Source organism: Pyrgilauda ruficollis, unplaced genomic scaffold, assembly GCF_017590135.1.
Source record: "Pyrgilauda ruficollis isolate IOZ18807 unplaced genomic scaffold, ASM1759013v1 scaffold13, whole genome shotgun sequence".
NCBI classification, from domain to species: Eukaryota; Metazoa; Chordata; class Aves; order Passeriformes; family Passeridae; genus Pyrgilauda; species Pyrgilauda ruficollis.
In genome coordinates this window covers 11,981,720-12,001,752 of record NW_024511432.1, presented here as the reverse complement: position 1 = coordinate 12,001,752, position 20,033 = coordinate 11,981,720, and the positions used below count along the sequence as shown (strand labels likewise).

General features: G+C 38.0%; 1 protein-coding gene across 1 annotated transcript in view; it reads right to left on the bottom strand.

The window, feature by feature from the left end:
• ITFG1 (integrin alpha FG-GAP repeat containing 1) overlaps window positions 1-20,033 on the bottom strand; it is a 71,979-nt gene that overhangs the window by 1,986 nt on the left and 49,960 nt on the right. Inside the window, exons 11-17 of the mRNA XM_041459001.1 lie at window positions 18,877-19,027; window positions 18,512-18,620; window positions 15,860-15,903; window positions 13,912-13,990; window positions 4,628-4,752; window positions 3,666-3,748; window positions 1,933-2,050 (exon numbers count right to left, since the gene is read on the bottom strand). Of these exons, the coding sequence (XP_041314935.1) occupies window positions 1,933-2,050; window positions 3,666-3,748; window positions 4,628-4,752; window positions 13,912-13,990; window positions 15,860-15,903; window positions 18,512-18,620; window positions 18,877-19,027 (709 nt within the window). The remainder of the gene's footprint in view (window positions 1-1,932; window positions 2,051-3,665; window positions 3,749-4,627; window positions 4,753-13,911; window positions 13,991-15,859; window positions 15,904-18,511; window positions 18,621-18,876; window positions 19,028-20,033) is intronic.

Genomic DNA, 20,033 nt, shown 5'->3' with positions numbered 1-20,033 from the left:
AGCAAATGTAGCAAGACTGTATTTGTTGTAAGATGAATAATGGTGTCAATTCTTCCTCAATTTCTCTTTCATTTAGTGTATCAAAACTAAAATCTAGTAACAGAGATTTCAAAGCTTTTTTTTTTTTTTCATGCATTCAAAATTTCTAAGGCAAGACAGAGCAACACCTACCCTTAAACCCTACAGTTATTTCAGTACTCCAATACCTGGCAGGCAGATGAGGGTGTAAGCACTACTGTAGACAAAGGGCTCGTGCTACTATTTATCTGCAGAGGTGAAAGTCCAGGATTTATTTAAACTACTGAATAAAACACTGCAGCTTACAGACACATACATTCTCTGGGGGAAAGAAAAGATTTTAAGTGCCAGTTCATTCCCCCTTCCTTTCTTTGCTACATGTACTCCAGAGATCTGCAACGGACAGGCATTTAGCCAGGAGAGTATTTTTAGGAGGGGATTGCTGAGAGACAGTAAACTAAGAACAAGCTTAGAAACAAGGAACTTTGGAGTTCAACTTTACAGATGTCAATGATGCACAACACAGCCTCGGTGAACATTCTTATCTGTTCAATATCTCAACCACTTCTAAACACCGGGAAGATAAAAATCTATAGGAAGAATATAGGAATTAACACGTTTGTACAATGGTCTGAAAATACACACAATTTGTCCAAATATTTGTGCCTATTTTGTGCTGCAGAGTTGGAAATGAGTTTACAATATAACCAATATACCACTTCATTCACACACACCTGGGACTTAAAACAGCTCTAAAAGCACCCACTCTGGGCTGAGCCCTTCCTTACACTACAATGCTTGAATTCTTGTATAAAAACTGTTTTGAATGTTGCCATTAAATCTCCATTTCTCCAGATGGAATTTTACATAGGTAATCGTTCCCCAACTCAAAGTCCAAGTACCTTTTCTGCTATTCTTGTTTGCTAAAGATGCTTTGGAGAGAGAATTAAACCCAGGCAGTGCCCCGCCCTGAGCTACAAGTGAGCAGTGCTTTCCTGGTACAGCAGGACATGCCAACGACAGCCATCACAAACTTTGTATTTCTTTGCTTTGTGTGTCTGAGTCCCAGCTTCATTATTAGTTGGAGACTGTATTTAACATTTTGAAGAGTGAAGACTGACAGACAACTAACATTTAAATATGAAGCATGCGCAAACTTGTCTGAATGTTTAACAAGGTCATTTTATTTCCACCATCACAAAAACAAACACTTATACCATGTCAGAATGTGCAGTAATTTTATCTGACAGCTAAGATTATGGTTTGGGTATGTAGTAACATTTATTGGCAACTCTGCCAGCTGGGTATGATTGTGAACTGAGCATAGTTAAGAAAAATGGGAATGCATTTCTTTTGTGACATGAAAGGTCCCTTTCAGAAGGCTTCTTCAAATCAATGGCTTTCTATACCCTGCATGTGTAATTCAGACCCACAGAGCAAAGCAGCCAATAGGCAGGATTGACTCCCTATATGTTCCTGAATGCTAATGTCAGTGCAACCAGCAAGGAGGGTTCCACAAAAAAGACTTTCTCCTTGTTTTTAGATTGCCAGCAGAACTCAAGGTAAGTAAACTGAGTTTATGTTCCCTTTTCCATAACAGTTATCCTTAAAACTGCAAAATGGAAAGCTCAGATATGAAAAAAAAGATGGCTGATTTAAACTGGAAATAACAGCTTAATGGAAAAAAGGAAATGAAGAGCAACATGGACAAGCTTAAGTGTCTTAGAGCTTAAGTAAAAATAATGCCAATTTTTAAACTTGTGGTAAACATTGAATTAATAATAACACCTTTTGCGACAATCCAGTCTGTGTCAGAAGTTATTATACTGTAGAAAAATGTAAAAAAAACCCCAATGTACAGGTCTGTAAAATATTAGGGAGTGTTAAATAAAATATTCTAGTAAATTAGCTTACCTTTTCTTGCCAATGTAATATGCCAATTATTGCCAGGATGAAAACACAGACACCAATTAAGGCTATAGCTGTTAGCAGTACAATGTTACTTGGGGTCAAATACAGCTTGGCACTCCAGCTATACAAAAGAAGAAAATCCAAGGAAACATTAATACCCTTCATTAAGAAGCAGAAAACAGATTTTACTTACAAAGATGAAAAGAACCTGTTTGGTTAAGACAGGTGACAACCTGATCTACAGAAATGAGCAGCTCTATTTACAGAGTGAGGCTTAATGATGTTTACTTGGAAATATATGGCTTAATATAATTATTTTTCAGCAATACCATGTCTAAGTACAGTTTCTGCTTAACTTTTCATGAATGCTATGGATATCCTCAGGGAATTAGCTTTTTCTCATTAGGAGATTTATCTCCTGCCCTTGCCTAGGATGAAGCAAAATGCATAAGGAAACCTTTCACAGGAATGCCTAGGGCCTGGGGACACAGAGCAGCAGGAGAAAATAATCCTGGACAATTTTTCTACCACATGAGAAGCTCCTCTAGGACAGTCTCATGGGTCCAGTTCTCTTTTTCTGAAGTTTACCCAGGGACAACTGCAGTTCTAAACATAAGCAGTTGATTATGGCTGAAGATCAACAAAATTAAACACTTTAGGACTCCTGGAAGACATCTCTCAAATCATGTGAGGTCCTGAGGCCCAGGGAACCCCCTTTTTGTACTACAGGCTTCCTATCATGGGAAAGCTGTCAGCAGCAGGCTCTGTGTTGAGGCCTATCAGGAAATCACATACCTATGTTAAAAAAATATATAAATTAAGAAGCTTTTGTTATGAAAATGGATTTCTTCTGGGGATTCCATCCTCTGCTATTCTACAGTGTCCCTAAACCCACTTTATATGAAGGCAAAAATAGTTTAAGGATACTATAACAGAAATTGTTTCGCATAACACATACCTTTAAATACCTCAAGACTGTAACTAAATTTTCATCTGGCAGATGTTATTTCTGTGGTTGTTAATTAGCAACTCAAGCAGCACATCACTTCTCCACTGTTATTTGTTCTCTAGTAAAATTAACTGCTGAACTGATGTCAGAATCATTTCTGCATGATAAATGCAACTGACCTCACTGGTAGATCAAGCGGCAAAATGCAGCTGGAATATCTGACTAATGTTTTCTCCAATAGCAAAAAGAGAAACATGCTCTCTTTCTGGGAGAAACATTTTAATTGCAAAGTGAATTCTATGTTCAAGCTCTCGTGCAACCAACCCATTCACCTTTACTTAAAGGCAAACATTAATTCCTGTAGCAACAGCTACTGCATTCAGAAGGGCTGAAGCAAAGCTTTTCTATAAAACCAGACAGAAATTGCATGTTTGGTGAAACAAAAATGCTTAATTCAACCATTACCATGTTTATAATTTGTCACTGAGGATGTTGTTAAATCTAGCAAGTATGTTATTATTTACAGGAGTGGAGCTAGTAATACATTTTGATTGTTTGTCTGAGCCAGTAATAGGTTTTTTTTTTAATAGATTGTTTATGGGCACCATCTGAGAGGCTGTGTAAATACCTGAGCAGCATTTTCAGCTCCAGCTCAGCACTGACCCCCTGCCCTTGTTCTTCAGTAACTTTCTATATAAATAACTATTTCTAAACCTACACATAATGCCTAGTTTACACTGTGTATTAATGTAATTTTGGGAAGTGCAAATCCAAATTATGACATTACCTTCGAGGAACATTATGAGGATAGGGAATGACTATAAGCTGGGAGTTTGGTATGATAGCTGTCCATTCTTGTTTTCTTATGGACTGAAAGAAAAACAAAGGCTGTGTCAATTCCTAACAAACCAACATACTTACAAGCAAAGAAATTCTCTGTTGAAACATACGAAAGGAGAAATAAAAACATTGTGGGTTTTTAAAAAACTTTAAATATAAAAGATTAATTCCTTTGTCTTTGTATAAAGCTGTTACTATGAAAGCTCCAAAATGCTTTAAAACCCATCCCCCAAAGTAAAAAGCAATATAACTATTGCTGACGTAAAACACAGCATCTGCTTTAAAAGTACAAAGCAACAATATACTAGGGAAAGAAGAAAAGAACTGATTCTACATAGGAGGCAGGCAAAACAATTATCCAAATCAGAATTTGGCCCTTTTGAGTGCCTCACTTTTCAAAGTAATACCATCAGATCTTCAGAGACTGAAAATGGTAAGGACCCCACTTTTGTGTTTCATGTGAAGATTAGAGAATCACAGCAATCTCCCCCCACCACGACAGTGCCCATGGTTTTATCACCGGGGCAGAAGGGAGTACATGAGCCCCAGCCCAGCCACGGCAACTCTGGGAAAGCCCTGCAGCTACTGCAGGCCACAATAACTGCACCCTCAGACCTAATACCCATTTGCTCTACAAACAAGCACTGAATACCAGTGCTAACGTTTATAGACAGTTTCAGTCATCTTTTGGTTTGATTTTGCCTTCAGAGTTTATACACTCCTCAAAAAACTGGGCAAACTGGTCCTTTTGGGCAAAAGTATGCAAAATTACTGTATGCAAAATTACTTATTTGATATTCTTCTTTCAGAAAATGAAAAAGAAGTGTCCCAGCAGTATTACCATCCAAAGTCTCTTAGGAAAGCTGGCACCATAAACAATTAGCTTGACAATCTTAAATGCCAACCAACCTTTTCTCCTAAGGGCCGAGGGATGCCAACGTACAAGTGGTCGAGGAAGTTGGCGCTGCGGCCCAAGCCCAGCACGTTGTAGGGCAGCTGCAGAGCGTAATGTGCTGACTGGCTGAGCTGGCCAGCTGCAAGGAAAGCAGAAAGGAAGCCCAAGTAGGTATTTTAGGGGAAAAGAACCCTAATCAATCAATCAATCAATCAAGCAACCCCCAAACTACCAACTTGCTAAACAAGTACACATTCCCCAGTCAGTAATAAAAATGTTTAAAAATTTTCACCAATTGCGTGATTATTTAATTCTTAAAGTTCCACATTTCCAAACTACCTGAGTACTCACTTGGAGAAGAGCATAAATACTTTACATGTTTAGGTAAGACAATTCTTTTGAGTACCATTTCTATGTTAACTCAAATCTCCATTATTTGTTACAAGCTGAGAAGAAATCAACTGTCTGCATGTATTTTTATATGATTAGTGCCAAATTTCTTGCCCACTGATTTACAAGATTAGACTCAACATGTGAAGGTTCTCTTTAATTCTTGTCAGTATTAAACTGTAATTACTACTGTCACACAATTAGCTAAGTAAATTCTCATGAACGAATTTTCAAAGAATAAATTCATTTACTGAAAACAGGACTGCAGTGGTTACAAGTTAATAATAATTACAGCAGAAACTGTAGATGGAAAACAAGATTCTTGGTTTCCTGGAAAAGGTAGTGGGGAAACAGACAAGTGTTGCAGTATCAACAAGTTCACCAGCATCCACTTCCAACGTATCCAGGTATTCTATTTAAATTAAAAAAAAGTACAATCTTCTAATAGTTTAATTTCTGGCCAACAGATTCAGATCTTGTGTGGGTTCTTTGTTCTCTTAGCAAGTGAGCTGCTCCCACAGCAGGAACAGTATCAGCACCTTAGAAACACCACAGTGAATTCAGCCTTCACCAGATTAAACAGGAATGAGTGCAAGGGACACTTGACAAACACAAATGGGTTTCTGTGGCCAACAGAGACAGCTTTTCACAAGAATGTGATTTACTCAGTATTTTCAGAGCATCAGATTTCTCTCAGTTTTGATCCCTAATACATTATGCCTGAAACCGGAATTATAAGTTAAACAACAAAATACAACAGACTGTGAATTAAAGAACAGTAATCCATATTTTGTAATGAATTTACAGCCAACTCCTTTTTACCTCTCCACACGCCCATCCAAGCCTTGATTCAGGAGGCAGCACTTGACCTCAGCCCACCAGCTGTGGGCCAGACTGGTGACACAACATTCTGCACAGCTGTGCTGAACACAGGGGCAGGAAAAACTCCTAACTCACCACTATTTCTTTGGCAAAGCCAAATATCCTTTCAAGACAAACCAAATCCACCCTCCTGGCATCCTGAAGATGCCAATAAGTGCAAGCATTGGCCACAACACAGCAGCACCTCACCAAGGGACAACAAAGACTCCACTTCCAACAGCAGCTCCTCAGCTCTTGTACGCCTCTCTGGGGACAAACTGCTCCTGGCAGTGCAGGCTGGGGACCCTGAACCCCTGCTCATTACAGTGATTACTTCATGGCTCTGCTTTTGGGAACCTCCCTTACCCACCAGCTCTTGAGGAAGCCACTTGCCTTATGCTGTCAGGCATGTTTTGAAATAGGCTGTTTAATCACGAGGTAAATGTTCTTTATTATTGTGTGTTTAGAATTATAATAACTCTATTTTAAAAAGCAAGATAAATGTCAACTGAGATCTGAAAAATCAGCTTGATGCAGTTATCTTTTTATTAAGCTAAAATGCTATTAGCAAAAAGAAACAGTAATGGTCTTCCTAAAGATTATACACATTTTAGATTTATTTTTTCCCCACGTAGAACCATGTAATGAGCAAGCAGACAAGAAAATATTTAAGTTGGATTTGTACTTTCAGGTCTCTGTTGTGAGAACAAGGTGTACTGTGCACATTGTTGGGTAGATTTCTCGATTACAGATGTGGCACAAAGCAGTGACTGAGCAGCTTTTCTCTTTAAGAACAGGGATTTTTCCAGGAAGTTGAGAGAACACAGGATAGGACAGCATAGGGTTTGAGTCCTGAGTTTGTCCCTGCCTTGCCAGTGACTTCCCTAACATGATTTTGGCTAAACTGCTCAATCTCCAGATGTCAAAATTCCAATCTAAAATGTGAGTAATTCTCAAAGTACATAATATCTGACACCCCCAGTTAGCAATATACAAGTAGTAAGGAGCAAAGGTGGGTGTATTTAATTTGACTTGGTTATAGAAACAAACCAGATGTGTTACATGATCATGCTGCAACATAAAAAAGATTTTCTTTTAGAATTTTGTCACTGATGCTGCATGCTGAAGGACTTTCCTCAAAAGAACAAGGCACTGCTGTAACATGGAAAAGCTTTTAGAATTACTTTTGAGTGAAATATTTAGGATCATGAGAAGACTGCAACTAAGATCTTGCTTTTTTCTTTCATCTTACAAATGAAATGAATGTCAACTAAATTAAAGAGAATAGAAGAAAATGTCATATACTGTGTGCAGTCAGCCTTAAAGAGGTTAGAGAGTCACATACTGCAGCTAGAATTCTTAAAGCACTGAATAATTTCATGGCCACTAATGCTGGTTCTTATGCCTACTAAGGTAAGGATAATGAAATCTTATGCTTCAGGATGTAAACAGATCATTTGCAAAGGTCAGAGACGAATGTTTTCTTCTACACAGCAGGCAGAAATGTGCACATACCTATTTTTTTATTTGCCTTTAAAATTGGGAAGTATTAGCTAAGCAGGATGATAGCATGTAGAAGGTTCCAGTTTACTAAAGCTGACTAAGCACAGGAGAACTTTGAGACTCTTCCTTGCTTTCCTCAGCCTATATCTATCATAAATTCTGTTTGATGCTTACTGAAAAGTTCCACATAGAATTGCAACCAAGTAATTAAGAATGACAACTGCTCACCTGAGAAACATAAAAGCTGTGAACCAAGATGAAAAATAAAAAGAGAAATTACAGAGAGCACTGTCAACAGTTTATTGACATTATCTGGAGTTCCCAGATACTGTTAATTTAATTTACTTATGAAAATATTTCAAATTTAATTAAATAGCAACCATAGCAATTTGCCCTCTTGTAAAACCACTGGAAACAGCTTTCTACTTGTTCCAAGAAAATCTGAAAATAGTTTTGCATCTTCAAGGAGGAAAGTGGGATTTATTTCTTACATTCAAATTGTTCTTTAGCTTTTTCGAAATCAGTGTAGGCAAGATGGAGGACGTGGCTGTTGCTTACAGTTTGTTTTACTTCATCAGTAGAACTGTTACTATAAACAAGACTTAAAAAACCTTCTCCTGATCGTGTGACACATGATTTTTTTTAATACTTTCTTTTTAATAAGTTATTTAATACTATGTCTTTTGCCTTAAGTGTCTTGTTTCAAAAATGCCATTTCAAAGCATGCAGATATCATGAGCTATGGTATTGGTATTAGTGGTGGTATACATATTCTTGTTTTAAATCATAAATCATTAAGTTTATTGCTTCAAAAAACCTTGGCCACAGTAAAATCCTCAACATTTTAGGACACGGTTTTCTGTGGTTTCAGCCTATCGGAGATCAAATTTGTAAGAAAAAGCTAATGATGTTGGGCAGCCAAACCTCAGAAGATTTTGCAGAGTTTGATATTCAGAAACCATTCAGGACCTTTTGGAATCAATCTCCTTACCTCTGAAGGCTGGCATATAAAATTGGAAGCAATTCGTATCATTAACCTTTCTGAAGCCTTGTCTGAAAACCAGAGCCATGTGTTGTCTGTGACACATCCAGTACTTGTTCTTTTATACCTGAATTAAGTCATTTTCCTTCTGTTTCCATTATCCTGATGTAAACTTGCTGAAAGCTCAAGGGTAGCCTGTTCTCCCCTGAGCTGTACTGAAATGTCCTCAACAGCTTACTTCAGGCTGAGGAATTTAACTTTGTGAGGGGAAAGTAGGAGCAATGCCTTCTCTTGTTTAAACAGCACTGACAACACATGGTACTGGATTTAGGAACAGCCTCATTGAACCTACAGAAATAGATGCACAATACTGATAGTGTTCAGTCAGTTTAAATAAACTTATTTTGTGAAATAACAGCAGAACGTGCAAGATCACTACACAGAACTGAAAGACTAATGGAAAATCTGATTTCAAACTTGTAGCTTCCTGAAGTATTCCTTACAATTCTTTTTATTATGCTTTTCTTAACAAAATATTATTTGCATTTAATTAGCCAATTAAAAGCCAATCTGCATAATTCAAAATTCAGTAATACTATTTAGGATTCCAAAAGTGTATCTTTTAGTCTCAGACTTGCATGCAAATTCTTCTGTACCATCACCTACCTGAACACTGAGGTTAGCACATGAATGGATTTTTTTATATAGATTAGACAAACACATGTATCCTAGGAAAAGTAAAAATTTGTCCAAAACCTGCCATGCAGAGGTTGCACGGATTGCTGCATAGCTGGGAGCAACACCCAGGCAACAGCTGGAACAGGGCAGAGGCAGTTCAAGGTTTGGATGTGATCGCTGCGACCGTGTGTCCCTTCCCTGCACAGCTGGAGCACTGCAGTGATGCTTCCTCTGCTGCCACTACCAGCACTGGGCTAAAGTGCACTGAGTAATTCCCCTTTTTTTAAAGCTGGCAGCTCCTTTTATTTGAAAATATGCCAACCACTTATTCGTGGTAAGAGAAAGGGAAAATATAACTGATAGTAATGAAAAACCCATGGATTGTGCCTAAGAATTTACAAAGAAGCTTTCAGGAAAAAAACTAATCTAACAAAAACCTAACAACTTCAAACTTGGAAGCTTCATAAAAAGTTGGAGAAATTGAATTGCTTGGCTTTAGTTGAAAGTTTTACTTCAGTTCCTTTCATATTGCCTTTGGGGGTCACTGGTTGGAAAAAAGAAATGTAGTGGTCAAAGAGTTCTGTTTCTGCTTAAAATACGCAATGGTAACTTCATTTTTCTAAGGGCTGTGAGTTCCTCCCTGTATTCCCCAGCTGGTTGCCAATTTTCCTTAGTCCCCCTAATAGGAAATTCCAGATTAATGCAGTACACAACTTCACCTCAACCTAGTCTGCAATATCTTGCTCTGGAGTACCAGAAATAACATGGGAAAGTGAATTGAAAGTGCATTCTCGGGATTTGGACACCAATGATTGCAGTGCTGCCAACTTGGGACACCTCTGCAAGCCCAAACTCCAAACCTGATGCATTTTTATGAGAATATGTATTTTTATGAAAAATACCTTTACACCATAAAATTATAGAAGTAAAACTGGTAACTTAAAACCCCCCAACAATAAAATTATCATACTGCTGATAGGGGGAAGCTGTGTCATTTTTAATGTCCAAATATTGCAAGCAACATTACAAGTTCAAGTAAGCTTTCTAAACAAAAGAGAGTTATACAGAAAAACATACTGGAAGGCTACTCCTACCTATAGCAAACAGAAAATCCCTCTCATGGAATGCAGCTATTCAATTATGAAATTATTCCAGCTTGTTCCATGAATACATTCTTCTTTCCATGTAGTGGAATTCAACACAATGAATCTTGCAGAGTCAAATGGCCATTGAAAATAAGGTTATGTTGCCTTTTTTCTGGTACATATTGCAATGTTTATGTTTAAATTCACAAGTATAATAGCTGCTAGACATTTGTGTTCACCTCACAATTCAATTTAGTTAAACAGCAGGAGAACTCAATGCAACAACAGCGAAGAGTAAGCAGATTTCAAAAAACCAGAAGGGCACGACTTCACAGCATGTGAAAGGTCATTCTGCCATGGAAGGTTTAAAACAAAACAAAGCAAAGGCAGCAAAATGAAAGAGCTCTGGAATGAGAGCTGCAGAGGCCATCAGTCCACACAGCTTCACTCGTACAGGTGCTTAAACAAATTATGACTTGATCCGTATCAGCCATTCAGTGAAGTTACTCTTGTCATCTTCCTATGGATATGGAGCTTTGAGGAAACCTGAGGTATTTACTGCCAGCTGTTCCTGGCTCACAGAATTAATATGTTTGGTAGACACAAGCTGCAAGTATGAGCCTATTTATTTCAAACTCTATCAGCATATTTTTACTTTGGGAGAGAAAATTCAGATGTGCATAGCACAGGCTGAAGCACAGAAGATATTCTCCCAAGACAAGCCTGGAAATGTATATGTAGAGCTGAAAACCCTGGCTGACACTCACACTTAACTGTGGGATCTCCTTAAAAATAACTCCAAAAGAAAGACATGGATCAGAAAACACGACTTAAATTTGAGTTGGTGTACTTCTTCCAGATTTACATGGGACCTGGTCTGACCTCAAGCATGAAATTCCTTAAATATTTGAAGAAGTTGTTGCAGTTGATTTTCCTCTCAGGAAGAGAAGGTCTGTGGAGATATTAACTGCAGATGTAAGGCCCAGCACTTCTCCATCCTAATGCCCATGTTGGCAATTGCTACTCCTTGTAGCTAATTTAACAGTATTTCTTGTAAGACTACAAGTGGATTCAGCAATGTGAAAGTAAAAGCACAGAATACATGCTAATTATTATTCTGCTATCTTTTAACAACATACTGGAATGTTAATAGGAGACAGAACAATTCTAACAATGTTTTTAAGAAAACCCTCATAGTTATGCAAATTCCCTGTAGTTAAGGCTTGGCAGATCAAAGAACCTTAAAATGAATTAGATAAGGACAGCCATATGGGCCTTTTTATTTTACTCTTTGCATGAATATTGCCTGCATGAAAGATGCCATAACTCACAAGTGAAGTCCTGCAGGATTTAGGAGATCAGAAGCAGAGTGGGGGCCGTGGCTTTGAGTACTTTATGATGTATTTAAGCCCAGGGCTGGAGGGATAACTTAAGGTGATTGGTTGCAGTGGTCCAGCCAACAACTGTTCCCCCACTGAGCGCGGCCATAAAGGCAATAAATAACAGCAGCTGACTTTGGAGGGGGACATGGAAAGGAGTGCTGAGTCTCCTTTTCATCAGAAAAAGAACTGGTTTTACTCATGTTACTTCTTGGGAAAGGGATTAATTCTTTTAAAATTTGATTAGCTCATTACTCCTTTCAGATAATTTAAAAGCTTCAAATATGGATTCTCCTGTAATATTACATAATGAAGGCAAATAAGTTGATGAAAATTAGTTTTTAAACTAATAAAATAGTTTTAAAATAGCATATAGATGCTATACAAATAAAAGCTTAATGGAAAAGTGGAATAAAAGCTTAGTGGAAAAGATGTTTTGTAGGTTTATACATGGAACAAAAATGATGATGATATCATTTGATATATCAAATAATGTATCTTGATATATCCTGATGACATCCTGGTAGTCAAATAGAAGATGATTGTGATGTAATGGGCTGTTTTTCCAGACCACAACCTGTATAGGCCAGTAATTGTAGTTAGAATATTTACTGAATTGTACAGATAACATTTGCAAGAGAAGAAAATCTAGCTACAAACGTAATGTAATACCTTCAGAAAACATGACTTTCAAAAGTTCTTGCAGGAATTATACACACTCAAAAAAATCTATTAACTTATTAGTGTTGAGAAACTGATCAAAGACAGCATTAGAAAATTCCCTGTAGCAACGCTGCTGGGGTCATAAATACACTTGGAATTCATTACTGTTATTTCACAATGTCAGGACAGAAAAGGAAATTCATCATGCCTGGACTCTGTTAGGTTTTTATTATTGTAAATATGGTAGCTGTGAAGGGAATATAGCAGTATTAAATCACATTTGATAACTGTTAGAGTAAATAGTAAAACACTGCATTTCTGGAAGAACTGCCCCTTCACCCCACCCCCTGTTCCCCCCCAAAACAAACAAAGCCACAACCAACCAAACTCAGCAAACCCTAAAGAAAAATGCATTTGCTTTTGTTCTTGGGAGAGAGAAACAGAAAAAGATTTAGGAAAATTACACATTAAATAGGTCCAAATTTTAAGCTATTTTTTTTTCCATTTGTAAGATGTAAGTTGTTCCATGACACAGAGTTAGAAAAATATCTTTATTTAAGCATGCACAGAAATGCTAGAGTATTAAGATATGTTTTTTGCAGCTATCTGGTTTGCATTTCAGGACATCTTCTTTCTCTTTAATTCCTCCCAGGTGGAATTAACAGTCCTGAGCACACTACTCATGGTGAGAGCATTACCAGTGATTCAGATTGACTCAGGACCTTAACATGTCAGCATTTTCCCCACTAAATTATTGTTTTTATTTAAGTTAGTGTTATACAGAATATAATCTGGAACTACTGGAGCCATTTTTCTAAAATCACAGTTTAATTTGAAATGAGAGTGGAGTGACAGCTACAGATGACTGCACTTACTGATCATGTTCAGCTTATGAGTTTGGGATTTCTGCCTAAGCAAGAAATGAGTCCATTATAGTCCTAAGATTACCAGTCATAAACGAGACTAATAAACCACATAGTACAGTCTCTTGTGTTTTCTAGAAGCCACCAGTACGCACCTAGGAAGGCAGCATAAACCCCAGGATATTCTAACATCAGGCACTGCCTGGACCACAGCCTAATGGATGATTCTCTCTTTGGCTGCTTTGTTTTTGGACTCCTGCAAACTGTGGCACCTGCACCATCTCAGGCCATGAAAGCTTTAGTTCCAATACAAGTTGCACCAAGCACCCCTTCCCCTTGAGTTTGACCCTGTTACCTGAAGATTGATTCCCTGCAGTTCCTGCATGACCTGAAAGGACACAGGCATTCCCCCTCCAGCTTCCTCGGGCTACTCAGCATTTGATTTTGTTAGCTGCCAGCTGTAGTGAACAACTCCAGACAAATGCATCCTGTGTGTCCTGAATATTATCCTGATCCTTTGTCATCTGGCTACTAGGATTGTATTGAGGTATTTCAAGGCCACTGCTGTTTCTTAATACATAATTGCTTAGGAAGCAATTAGGAGCTTATGCTGTTTCACAAACTGATGATATTTTACCCAATGATTTTTTGCTACAGCCAACTGTTCAAACCTAACTGGCACAGGACAAATGAAAAAATAATGCAATTGCAATGTCTGTAATAAAAATGCAATCTGTAAAGAAAGAAGAGAACGTTGGGGGGTTTGGCATTGTAAACCAAAGGCACCATTGAAACCATTCCTATTCCCTCTGTCACCTTTCCAACTCCTTAGGTTACTGAGAAGCACAAACACAGACAGACTGTGCCTTGGTATTCCCAGTGAGTTTCTCTTACCTGATCCATTTTTCAGGTATCCATTTGCATCTACAGTGGTGTACATGATGTAAGGACCAGGCTGATTAACTCCAAAGGGCTACAAGGGATAAAAACCAAAGAAAAAGGCAGGCACTATTTTAGGAACAGAAAAAGCTACAGTAATTAAACAGTAAACTGAAGAAAAATGTTTTTACATTAAGAATTTATATTTTTTGTATTAAGAATTTATTTTTTATATTTTAACTTCAAAGTCTTGCAACTGTTTTGTTCATAGCATTATGTGGAAATCAATTTTCAAAATCACAGTAATCAGTTGGCTAAGTAATGCTTAGTTTCTCATGAAGAAAGCAATACTATTCAGTCCTCTGGCAAAAGGTTTAAAGTTTGCTTGGAAGCTATAATTAAAGTAAAACCCCCTAAAAATTCAAAGAAATAACTGCATATTCTGAAAAAGCAGAACATTTGATGCCAAGAGAATGCACTATCTTGATGGTATTTCTGAATTGAAAAATACTACACAAATTCCATCTTTTTATCATTATTTAGCAGTGTTTCATTTAATGAAACATTAATGAAAGTGATTGAACAGTGACTTGACAAGTATTGGTATCTATTTTAAGCAAGTTTTCTTGAGGAAGAAAATGTACTTAAAGATCAAAGTACAGTCATGAGAAAAAACAAACATCCAAGGAAGTTGTGCATTACTGAGTGATGAACCATAAGAAATGCACCTAAATAAGAAAGGGTGGGAAGGGAGAGGATGAGAGACAACTACAGGAACAGATTTTAAAGGAATTTTTCTTTTTTTTTTCCTAGTGCTGAATTCAAGCTGATATTAGGACATCAAATCCAATAGAGAGCTTTCAAGTGAGTTACAGAAGGAACACTAAAGGAGATGATGACATGTTTCACACCATGCCTCAAGAAGTAGTAAGTTTAAACCACAAGAGTAAGTGATAATGATGACAGATGAGATCAAAGCCTGAAAATAATAACTGATTAGAATGAAAACTAAGGAGACCACAAAGGTGATGCTAATGCAGATCTATGAAAGATGAGTGAATAAGGTGAAATTTAATTTTTTTTTTGGTGCCACATAGCTGTACTCTGGCAAAATGTACCTTATGTTACTTTCTGTCAGAGAACTCCTATTACAATGGGAGCAATAGTGTTTCAGTGATCTCGATAATGAAATTTCCACCAACATCTGCTGTGAAGATTTGCTTTTTAAACCCTCCATTTTTGTAATTAAGTTAATGATACTATCAAACCTCATTATTTTATAACAGAAATTAAACCCCATGTCTCAAATAGGCTTGAAGCAAAGGTTAGCCCCATTTGAAGCAGTTTTTCTAATTTGAAGTCAAAATTAAATGTGAAAACTTTTGTAGAGCTAAAGTGCTACTGCTACCCCTGATTACTCTAAGCTGCTCTTTCAGGCCAGCTTTCACTGTGAACATTGCTAAACAATTTGCTAATTGGCAGTTTGGTGGGTGAGTTGCAGATCTCTGGAGACAAATAAAATAATCTAAACAGAAAACACCACATGTGTATGGCTGCCTGCAGAATCATCAGAGCCCAGTGCACTTCCTTCCTTGGCTGTGCCCACTGCTGGAGTTGGGCCCAGAAGTGGCTGAATCTACCCCCCAGTCAGTTTTGCCTGGACTTTCTCAGTGCCCACCAAGACTTGGCACAATTCACAGTTTGGGCACCCAAATTCCTCTTGTCTCTGGTTACCCGCAGTGCGGGGTAACAAAGCTCCTGCACAACAACAATCAATTGATCCCAGCTCTGAGCAGCAGCTGCCAGGAGTTACGGGTCTCACAGAAGCAGAAGGTGGCCAGTCACGATTTGGATTATACATTATTCCAGTCAACAGCTCTTTCAATATGTTGAGAGTTTTTGGTATAATTAGACTTCAGCTTATTTGAGGCTAAATACTAAACAAGGCCATAGTTACACTTACTGTTATTTTCCGAGGACAGTCATTAGAACAGAGGCCGCTGAGAACTGCAAGAACAAAAAGCGAGCATGTTGTGTTTATGTTCACAAACCATCTCAGAAGCACCACCTTTGCAATCTGATAAAGTCTAGTGATAGTGTCAGGTAGCCATCAAAACACAAAGAAAATAAGTATCTTCTTTGTGATTTATGATAATGCATAACATTTCCTTATGTTGAAAGCACACTTGGCAGAAATTCACGACTGTTTTACCCCACCTCACTGGTTAACCAGCTTCAAAAGGACAGATTTCCCAGCTAGAAAAATTCCAAATTAAAATATTTTTAAAACAGTGAACTATACATTTTATTAATTATTCTTCATTTCCAACCATTTAAAATACTGGCAGAGATTCAGCTTTATTGTTTTAACTGATAAAAAGATAAAGGCTTTTCCTTCTATATAAGGCATCATTTTGGAACGTGGTTTAAAGCAATTCATGAAAGCTGTAACAAGCAAAAATCCCATTACCAATTTAGTCTATTAATTCAAAAGTACTATAAGCAGGTGTATATAATGCTAATTAATATCTAAAGCCTGTGACACTTGTTCCAATTAATTGTTTAAAACTTACTAGTTTGAAAAATCAGTTACATTCAGAAATCTCTGTTAAAAACCTAAATGAGGGACAGTGAAAGCCATCTGTTCTGTAAGCAGTGGACATCCTGTCACACTGAGTAGGAGAAGAAAGCAACAAAACCCACACACATACAATAATCTAAGGTCCATTCTGATGCAAAATTTGGACTTCTAATGGCAACAGTTCGGTTGAGCAGCAGGCCACTAATGGCTATGGGCAGAGAGGAGGATGCACACCAGGTACTGAAGCCAGGGAAAAACATTACTTCTCCATGAATTATGGTATCACAAAGCAAGCATGGCAGACAGAAAATGAAGATTTGGACCAGATTTGAGGGCAGGTTATCCTAACTATCAGGAGTTTCCTAAAGCATTTTCTGTCTTCTTTAAGGGTCCATTGAGTTAAGGCTAAAAAATGTTTACGGAAATACTGAAAGGTGCATGTAAGATGTTCACAATCTGATTAGAAATCACTCCCTATGTGAGTCAGAAATGGCACTACTCTATTCAAGGAAGTTTTCTAATAATTTGTGTGTGAATATTAACAATTGTCCAGACACCTAAATTACCATTCTTTGCTTGTGATTTCAAAATGTTGAAATTTTTATATACAGCAAGATGTAATATTTTATACAGTCCAAACCCCCCCAATATCTGGACAGTTAAGACAAATGTGTGTGTAGCAAAGCAGAATTTGAAGACTATATGCACTTACAGATAAGACTTTTAACACTACAGCTTTAATTTTATCTGTTAAACATAGGTGAGTACGCAAGTGGATCCAACTCTTCCCATTTTGATGCAAAAGGGCACACTGAAATTTGCTGTTCAGTTTCAGCCCTGGAACAAATTACCTGGCCAAGTATATTTGACATCAGTTATAATGAGCAAAGCTGTTCTCATTGTCCATATGCCAAATAAGTGAACACAATGCATTTATTGATACACTAAATCACACAAAGCACATTTTGTTAGAAATACTTTCCCCTGTATCACAGTAAAAATATTTTTAGACCTTCATTAATTCCCATTTCCTGGGGTTTCTATGCAAAAATACTCATACCCTAAAAGGGTGCTAGAAAACGGCTTGCCCCAGTTTTTAAGATAGATTTACACAGAGTGAATCAAAAAAGCATGTTGCAAACTACTCCCTTCCCCATTAAAATATCACACAATTATAGTTCTGGTATGGCTTTGTGAAGTGTAAGATTTTCCCAGAGGACTTTCTGCATGCTTTTGTGAATTACACTACAGATAGATGGTATTATTTAAAAGAAGGCTTCCACCAACATGATAAATGATTAAACACTATCACGATGAGAACAGAGCTCAGGCTGTGGACAAAGTAATAATAGCATCAGCCCCCAGCAGTAGCTGCAGTTCTGTTCTCTTATGGTGTGCAAAATGTGTGGCATAGAGGACTGGATGCATTTAGGTAACATGAAGGCAAATACAATTTTTGAAGGTGAACCTCTAGTTGTTGCTAGTGAGCTTTGTCTTTATAGGCTCCCATACAGCCTCATTTTTCACTCATTCTCAAAAAATCAAGCAAGACAGACAAGAAATGAGCTCAAAGCTCAACGCCTTTGCAGTTGAAGAACACAGAAGGGCATGCAGTTTAAAAACCTGATTATGAACACTAATTTAACTCAAGCCTTTTAAACCAGCTCTCATTAATTCACACACCCTGGCCACGTTCATGGCCACTCTGTGCTCTCAGGGTAAGGTGTGGTTTGTGCCACATGGATTTGGGCTGGAAACACAGAATTGACTCCCACAGGGATACAAAGTGACCCTCAGAACAGATCATGCAGTGTAAGCAAAACACACCATGCCAGGAGCCCCTGAAATGAAACCAGCCCCTTTGGAAGGCGATTCTGCATCATTCCCACCTGACACACACACCTGAACTCCAGCAAAGCAGGCTTGCTATAGCACAAGTACAGAACATTACCACAATGTTTTCATATGCAAAGGTTCAAATATTCACACCTTCTCAGTATCCCATTTTGACTTTATTATGCATTGGTAACTTACCAATAACTTTAACAAAATAGGCATCTGCTTCAAAGTTATTTTTCAATGTATGAATAGCAAAGTCCTTGTTGGAGTAGCCTTTGCTTAGCACAATGATATCCAAGATTCCCTAGAGGAAAAAAAATCCCAAGTTTACATTAGAATGCTTATTTGCTCTTGGGAAAAAATGCTGTGCAGCAAAGTTTACACCTTTGCTATTTATTTTAATATCTTTCAAACATTATGAATATAATGCCAATCAATTTGGGACAGAGAGGGCCATCCACAGCTCAGCAGGACAATCCAAGTATTGTGCATGGCCCAGGGATGGGCACGGGCACAGCCACAGCCAGAGCCTGTTTGCTGGGCTGAGGAGCTGCACTTACATCCTCATAGATGTCAAAGAAGGTGGCTACCACGGCGTCCTTGATCTGATTGAGATCTGAGAGCTCCCAGAACACCCGGAACATGCGCCGCACGCTCTTGCAGCTCACGTTGTTGCATGGGACATTTTCTAGTAAAAATGCTTGTTGATTGCTGTAAAACATACATACATAATACATAAACTTGAGATAAGTCGAAATTATAGAATTTAAAAAATATTGTAATTAAATAGTTTAAGTGCCCTGGAGTTAAATGTAGTAAAAGCTCAGCTAGCAACAACTGGGTACTCGAAAAATCCGTAAGTACTTATGTGAACTTTACAGACACAACTACAATCATTGTCATGCCTGACTTATAACAATGAAAACATAAAATAAATGGATCCAAACCAACACGAGTAACTTAACCGTTCAGTCAAAGGACAGAACATAACCTTACTTTATTCTGAAAAAACTACAAATGAACTTATCTGCCATTTTCCTTAATCCCTTCCACAGTCTGTTCTCTTAAACACTATTTAAAACATATTCACGCTTTTTCATTATTGCATGACAGCTTCCTCCCATCCCAGCTCCATTAACACTTTTTCTTACACAGTGCATGTTTCAAGCAAATTTGAGATTAAACCAAACCTCTATTTGTATGTTTTCCACTGTTTCAAGCAAAATATAAACCACAAAACCCAGCCTGCTAAAGTGCAGTAAAAATAGGGCAAGACAAACCAAGTTAGGCACTTGCTGACATGTAACACAAAGGCAGGTGCAAAACTAAACAAGTAAACATAGAAACCAAGCAGAGTGCCAGGGCTAGTGTAGAAAAATCTCCCCTCTAAGGAGTATCCAATAGGTGCCTGTGGGTCATTGGGAGACACAAGGTTCCCACTCTCCCTGATAGTGTATCAGTGCTTCTGGAACTGGGAAAACCTCACACTTTACCAACCCCAGTCCAACACTTCAGGCAGGTTTGTATCCTGGGAGCCTGCTAGAATCCTTCATTGCCTCGGCAATGGAAACAGATGAAGTTTCCTCCTCTCCTTCTGGGGGCAGAGCCAGGAGCCAGAGCAGTGTTCTGTAAAGGCAGCTCAGCTGTCAGAGCCCAGGGCAACAGCCAGAGCCACGTCCTCAGTGTGACCCTGAACACGCTGCTGGCTCTGTGGGGA